General features: G+C 46.0%; 1 protein-coding gene across 1 annotated transcript in view; it reads left to right on the forward strand.

The window, feature by feature from the left end:
* The window catches only part of ZBTB20 (zinc finger and BTB domain containing 20), a 43,706-nt gene extending 36,533 nt beyond the window's left edge, over window positions 1-7,173 (forward strand). Inside the window, exon 4 of the mRNA XM_024218473.2 lies at window positions 6,755-7,173. Within this exon, the coding sequence (XP_024074241.2) occupies window positions 6,755-7,173 (419 nt within the window). The remainder of the gene's footprint in view (window positions 1-6,754) is intronic.
* Window positions 7,174-7,543: the final 370 nt, after the last annotated feature.

The raw sequence follows: 7,543 nt of genomic DNA on the forward strand, positions 1-7,543 counted from the left end.
GGCAGAAAGGTGTATACTACGGGAGGGCTGCAACTTCGCATTGCAAACCAGCAGACACTACTGGGCTGGTATGACTTTAATATGTGTGATGCCATGCAAAAGTTTAAAGACTGGCTGCCTCAAGAAGCCAGACAGGAGTTCTCTTCGGTGGTCAATGAAGGAAAAACAGTAGCGAGGGCCTCCTTACAGGCAGCCGTGGACGTGTCTGACTCTGCGGCCAGATCCATGGCCTTAGCTGTAATCATGTATAGGAGCTCATGGTTGCAGTCGTCTGGGTTTCCTCAGAAGGTTCAGCAAACCCTCAGAATCTCCCCTTTGAAGAATCTTGCTCTTCTCGGAGCAAACTTGATGCTAAACTCCTAAGGATTCCAGGGCAACCTTGACGTCCCTGGTGTTGTATACCCCAGCAGCTTCTAGGAAACATTACAGGCCCCAGCAGGCTGGCCAGTACTTTGCCCCATCAGCCCAGGAGGACCCACAGAGAAGAAAGAACAGGGGGGGTTAGGCATAGGCCTCCTCCACCAGCTTTCACCTCGGGTCCAATGCAAACTGCCCCCAGGCACTCAGGGAGCTCAAAGCGCTCCTTTTCTCAGGATGCTCGAGGTCGACATCCCAGTCCCCATGATACTGGATCCAGTTACCCCTCTGTTTTTGGACTGCCTCTCCCATTTCTTCAGTGCCTGGGCCTGCATCACTTTGGACCGCTGGTGTTGAGCTCGGAAGTGGGATACACCCTCCAGTTTGTGTATACCTCACCTTCCCACCCTCCCTCCCTATCTCTCTTCGGGAACCCTTCTCACAAGCAACTATTAATACAAGAAGTCCAGTCTCTCCTTTGGGTGGGAGCCATAGAAAAGGTTCCACAAAACTTGAGAAGAAAGGGATTCTACTCACATTATTTCCTGATTCTGAAAGCCAAGGGTGGTCTCAGACCTATTCTAGACCTGTGCCGCCTCTACCACTACCTCAAGAACTTAAAGTTCTGCCTGGTCTCCCTGGCTTCCATCATTCCCTCTCTGAATCCAGGGGATTGGTATGCCACCCTCGATTTAAAAGATGAATGTGTTCACATATCAATTTTCCAAGGCCATAGAAGATTCCTCAGATTCATCATAAATCAGGTATGTTACAGTTCACTTTGCTTCCATTCGGCCTGTCAGCTGCCCCGTGAGTCTTCACCAAATGCAAAGTACATGTCTTCCTGTATCTCAATGACTGGCTTGTCAAAGGCCAGTCCAGGACTCAAATGGAATCCAATATCCGCTTCATCCAATCGTCCTTCCAGGCCCTAGGCCTGCTAATAAGCACACAAAAGTCCACTCTCATCCTGGTTTAGAGGATAGAGTTCATCGGGGCAGTTCTCGATTCCATTCAGGCCAGAGCCTTGCTCCCAGGAGACCAGTTTTGGGAGATCATGACCCTGAGAAGGTCCCTCAAGGCCCATCCGGTTATGACAACGCAGAGCTGTCTGAGTCTCCTGGGCCACATGGCATCACATATCATGCAACACACAAGGCTGCGTCTCAGATCTCTTTAAGTGTGTCTGGCCATGGTTTATTCACCTGCCCATCACCATCTGGACTCAGTTCTCATCATACCTTCTTAAGTCCTCATCTCCCTGGAGCGGAGGCTGGACCACTGCATGGTCTGTATGGGTGTACCCTTTTTGCGGCCCAACCTTCAATGTCTTTGCTCTCAGATGCATCATCGTGGGCTGGGGAGCCCACTTGGGGTCCCTCAGGACTCAGGGTCTCTGGTCCTCAGAAAAGATCTCTCTCCATATCAACGTCAGAGACCTCAGGGTGGTCCGCCTACCCTGCCAGGCATTCCTACCTCACATTGTAAACAAGGTCATTTTGGTTCTCACGGACAACATGATAGCTATGTTCTACCTCAACAGGCAAGGTGGAGCATGCTCTTCCCCTCTGTGTCAGGAAGCAATTAATCTGTGGGAGTTCTGCATAGCACTTTCAATCCATCTCAAGGCTTCTCACCTCCTGGGAGCACAGAACCAGCTGGTGAATTGCCTCAGCAGGTCCTTCTCTGCTCACCATGAACGGTCCCTTTGGCCGGACATTGCAAGGATCATTTTCCAACAGTGGGGAATTCCCCCATTAGACCTACCCGGATCAACAAGAAATGCCACCAGTTCAGCTCCCTGCAAGGCCACAGCCTGGGGTCTCTCATGGACAGTTTCCTGCTACTGTGGACAGATCACCTGTATTACACCTTTCATCTTATCCCACTAGTGCATGAGGTTCTGATGAAGGTCATTCTCATAGCCCCAGCATGGCCAAGGAAACATTGGTTTGCTACTTTGTTAGGCCTCTCAGCAGAGGCCCCATTCCTGCTTCCTTTGTATCTGGATCTGATCTCCCGAGACCACAGTTGGCTACTCCATTCAAACCTCAGCTCCCTCCATCTGATGACCTGGAAGTTCTATGGCTGAATCCAGAGGAGCAGGCATGCTTGGAGCAGGTCTGTAAGGTCCTGCTAGGCAGTAGGAAGCCCTCCACCAGGACCACTTACTTTGCAATTCTCCATCTGGTCTTCCCAACATGGAGTTCTGCCCTTGTGTTCCTCTTTGCAGCTTATTTTGGAGTACCTGTTACATCTGAAACAACAAAATTTGGCTATTTCTTCAGTCAAGGTCCACCTCACAGTGATTTCGGCCTTCCATCCCCCAGGCAACAAGAAGTCTGTCTTCTCTCATGAGATGGTTATCCTTTTCCTTGAAGTCCTAGAGAGGTTGTACCCCAGGTTAGGGATCCCATTTCTTCCTGGGACCTAAACCTCGTCTCATCAAGGCTTACGGGTCCCCCATTTGAACCCCTGGCAACGTGCTCATTAGTTCACCTCTCCTGGAAAGTAGCCTTTTTAGTGGCCATCACCTCGGCCAGATGGATTTCGGAGATTCGTGCCCTCATGTCGGAGCCCTGGTATATGATTTTCTTTAAGAATAAGGTGCAGCTGCATCCGCACCCGGCTTTCCTGCTGAAAGTGGTTTTGCAATTTCACTGCAGTCAAGCAATCTTCCTACTGTGTCCTTCACACAACTGCATTCAAACAGGGAGGAGCAACCTCTACACTCTTTAGATGTTAGACTGGCCCTGGCGTTCTATCTACAAAGGACCAAGCCGTTCCCTAGATCTGCTCAGCTATTCATAGCAGTAGAGGATTCTCAACTCACTGTGCCATCACCCAGCAGGCCAGAGACAATGCCAGCTTTGACCAAGCAGTATTGCAGTCAGCATATTAATGAACTCCGAATCCACCTCTTATGCAACTGCTTGGGAGTCACCTACATTGGAATGGACATGTGCAAGCACTTGAAGAAGAAAAAATGGTTGCTAACCTTTCTGTAACTGTTGTTCTTTGAGATGCATTGCACATATCCATTCCAAGACCTGCCCCCATTCCTCTCTAGTCAGAGTCAGCTGGTAAAGAAGGAATTGAGGGGGCACAGGGTCAAAAGGGACCTTTATACCGGTGCTGTGTGCATGCGGCACCAGGGGGCACGAGAGCCGACCCGATGGACACCACTAGGGGAGGAAATTCTAGCAACTGTGCTTGAGGCGTGCACACACCTACACTGGAATGGACATGTGCAACACATCTCAAAGAACAAGAGTTACAGAAAGGTTAGTAACCATTTTTTCATGGCTCTGCTTGTTTTGATGCAAATAATTCTCAGTAAGAAAAGGTGACAGAAGGATTGTTTGGTAAGGAAATAAATTTGCATCTGAAAAAATATTGATTTATTTGTGAGATTCCTAGGAGAGAAGACCCCACACAAAGATTTTGAAGCAAATGACGGGGTAAATACCATATCACAATATATATGAGGATATAATAATGCAAACAGTAGCAAACATGGAGGAAGGGCAGGAGAATACATTTTCCTGGCTAGGAAACTATTGACCACCTGAAGCCAGGGAACAGGAGTTCAGAAGGCTATGAAATGGGGAATTTCCTGGTTGACACAGATAAACTATTGAACGTGTGGAGTACGCATTGTAATGGGTTGGCTTCTGCTCCCATTGAAATCAATAGGCAAAACACTTATTTGCTTCAATGGGAGCAAGATTGGTTCTGAAGAGGTATAGGTCAGATGACCTGATTAATCTAGTTACAGGCACAGTTAGATAATCCCATCTATGCAGCAAATTCACCATGCTAAAGCCCCATTACAGCCTGGCAGTTGTGTTACAGATGTGCTTAGAAACAGAGTCGAAGTGCTGGAAACCCACATGTTTAGGAATCGTGTTTACCATGTTTTGCATTGAATCAGTCACACTACCTGCTATTACCTTTTTAAAACCTCAGTAAAAACCTATAGTGGAGAAGAGGTCCTTAGTTTTGTATATTTGTACCATCCAGACTAATGCACTTGCATTGAGGAGGTAGTAAAATGGGGAAGTGCAAATGGAGGGATATCAACAGGTTTCTGCTTCGTTTGCTCAGAAAGCTCAATCGCACAATGTAGGTGGTCATCACACCCAGCAGTTCTCTTTCGACCAATCTCATCAAAGACCTTTGGGATCAAAACCCTCGCTGTTTGCCGTAACAGATGGGAAGGAAGCTCTCCCTTCAGCCGCGTTTATGTATGCAGATTATTGAAAACCTGTGACCGTGATGACTGGCAAGGGTTGCTAAACCTTTTGCTTAAATCCTAGATGAAAGAATTGGTTATTTGGAGAGGCAGAGATGAGAACAAGTGGTGTAAATTTGTATCACATTGGCGTACACGGGGAGAGAGGAAGTGCTTTTGCCAATAATTTTGCAAGCTATGGGACAGATTCACCACTGGTTTAAGGAAGTGCAATGCCTGAAGACAATGGAGTTGCACCCACTTACACTAGCCACTGATTTGGCCCCACGCATTCCCTGTCTATTCAACTGCAAAGTAGCTGGAGAGGAATAAAGGCTCATAATAAAAGTATAAACCCTTCCCAGCCCAGTCCGAATTAAATGATCTTTTCTGACACAGAGTTTGAGCCATATACTGTAATCTCACAGCACAAGAAAGCAATTAAATGTTGCCAATGACATGTCCTTTTCTCTGCACATGGATATGAGACTACGCCATATTAGAGTTTAAAGTAGCCAACACATATACTTTAAGAGAAAGCAGAAATGTCTCTTCAAAAAAGTGAAGCATCTCCAGGGGCTAGGAAATTGGTGAGTGACCAATGGGCAAAAAAAAAAAAAAAGTGCCATTACAATCTTTTTAAATGAAATGTTAGAATCCCTCTCAGTGGCAATAAGTTCTTGGGATGATGAATTAAAACACTTGAATGCCCCAAATATGATTTAAGAAATAAAGTTAAGGAGTTACGGTTTTTGGTGTGGCATTTAGGGATTTAGATGAATGCTAAAATGTGGAGTGAATATCATGAAAACATTGCCTGACAGTACAGTATATGAGGCTGGGAATTGTCTCTCAAAGTAAGGGGTGGAACATCACGTGAGACAATTGAACCTAATCTGGACAAATCTATCACATATACTGGACTAAATGATGCCATCAGTTGCACCCTTCTGGTCACTGGGTTGCCTGGATCAAACTGAGGGCAGACTTAGACCCGCTGTAGGGAACGATCTTAGATTGGCTGTGGGCGGAGAATACACTGTGATAGAGGGCCACATCCCTAATTCCCACGATTTTTGGTGTTCGATTGAAATGGCAGTCACACAGTTTAATTCTCGTGACTGTCATGCTGGAGATGTAGCCATTGTATGCGCTTTTGCTTTGTGCAGCTGGCTCATGAATTTTTGTGTGTTCAAATAGCCTTTGTAGTTATTCTTGCAAATTGTTTAGCTGCCAAGTTTGACCAGAACAAGGAGCAACAAATGTAAACCTCTCTTATGAAATAATAATCCTTTGCCCTTCTCTAGCACCTTCCATCTGAGAATCTCAAAGCACTTTACAAACATTCATGTATTAAGGGTCACAGCTCCCATGCGAGGTGGGTCAGAATCATTATCCCCATCCAATATTTACAGGTGGAGAAACCGAGGCCCAGAGAGATGAAGTGATTTGACCAAGGCCAGCCAGGAGGTGAGCGCTAGAAAACAAGAATGAAACACATTTTCTAGTTCCCAGCCCTGTACTCAGAGAGCAACTGTAGCTGAGTGGTTAGAACATGTATCTGGGAGCAAGGGAGAGTTGCGTTCTCTTCCCGACTCTTCCAGCGACTTGCTGTGTGACCTTGGACAAGTCATTAAGGTCCAGATTTTAAAAGGTATTTAGGCATTGCTGTGCTCAGTGATGCAACGCCAATCAGATTTAAGAGCCTGCGTCTCATTTCAAAAGGGAGTTAGGCGCACTTAGGAGCCAAAATCCCATTGACAGTTGATGGAATTTAGATGCCTACATTCCCAACTCACTTCTAAAAATGAGATATAGTCTTCTGAGTCAGTTAGGCTTTGCAATGCTGAGCACAGCAATGCCTAAATACCTTTAAAAATCTGGGCTGAATCTCTTTCACCCTCTGTTTAATTGGGGATAATGATCATCCCCTTTGTAAAGCATTTTGAGATCTATGGATGAAAAGTATTGTTTATGTCCCAAGTTTTGTATTATTATTAACAAAACCATTCTTCCTCCCCCAGATCATGTCTCCAGAGATTCCAGAAAGACCTGGAACTAGCCTATTCCAGAGAGCCTCACTGAACTGAGCTTAATTTGTTAAAAAAAATTTTTTTGCCTGTTTATTTGTTTATGTTTCTCTCTCTCTCTGGTACTGGGCAGGTGAGAAGCCCCACCAGTGCAGCATCTGTTGGCGCTCCTTCTCCTTAAAGGATTACCTAATCAAACACATGGTGACGCACACCGGCGTGAGGGCCTACCAGTGCAGCATCTGCAACAAGCGCTTCACCCAGAAGAGCTCCCTCAACGTGCACATGCGCCTCCACCGTGGGGAGAAGTCCTACGAGTGCTACATCTGCAAGAAGAAGTTCTCCCACAAGACCCTTCTGGAGAGGCATGTGGCTCTGCACAGTGCCACTAATGGCACGACCGGCGCAGCAGGCACCGGCAACAGGGCTGTCCCTGCCGGGGTGGTGGCCTGCACGGAGGGGACCACGTATGTCTGCTCTGTCTGTCCAGCTAAGTTTGACCAAATCGAGCATTTCAACGACCACATGAGGATGCATGTGTCAGACGGATAAGTAGAATCTCTGTCTCTTTGTTATGAACAAAAAAAATAGAAACAACAACAAAAAAGCTATGGCACTAGAATTTAAGAAATGTTTTTGTTTCCTTTTTACCTTTTTCTTTCTTCCTTTTTTTCTTTATTTTTAGTTTCGTTGTTTTTGTACTACATGAAGAACTGTTTTTTGCCTGCTGGTACATTACATTTCCGGAGGCTGGGTGAATAATAGTTTTCCCGACCTCCCTTGGATGGTGGCCTTAAGGCCAGGTAGTGCTTCAGGAGCTCCACTGGTTGGATCTCTAGCTACTGGCCTCTAAATACAACCCTTCTTTACTACAAAAAAAACAAACAAAAAAATAACAAAAAAAAATAAAAAATCTTTTTTT

Source organism: Terrapene carolina, unplaced genomic scaffold, assembly GCF_002925995.2.
Source record: "Terrapene carolina triunguis isolate 2854851 unplaced genomic scaffold, T_m_triunguis-2.0 Scaffold242, whole genome shotgun sequence".
Lineage (NCBI taxonomy): Eukaryota > Metazoa > Chordata > Testudines > Emydidae > Terrapene > Terrapene triunguis.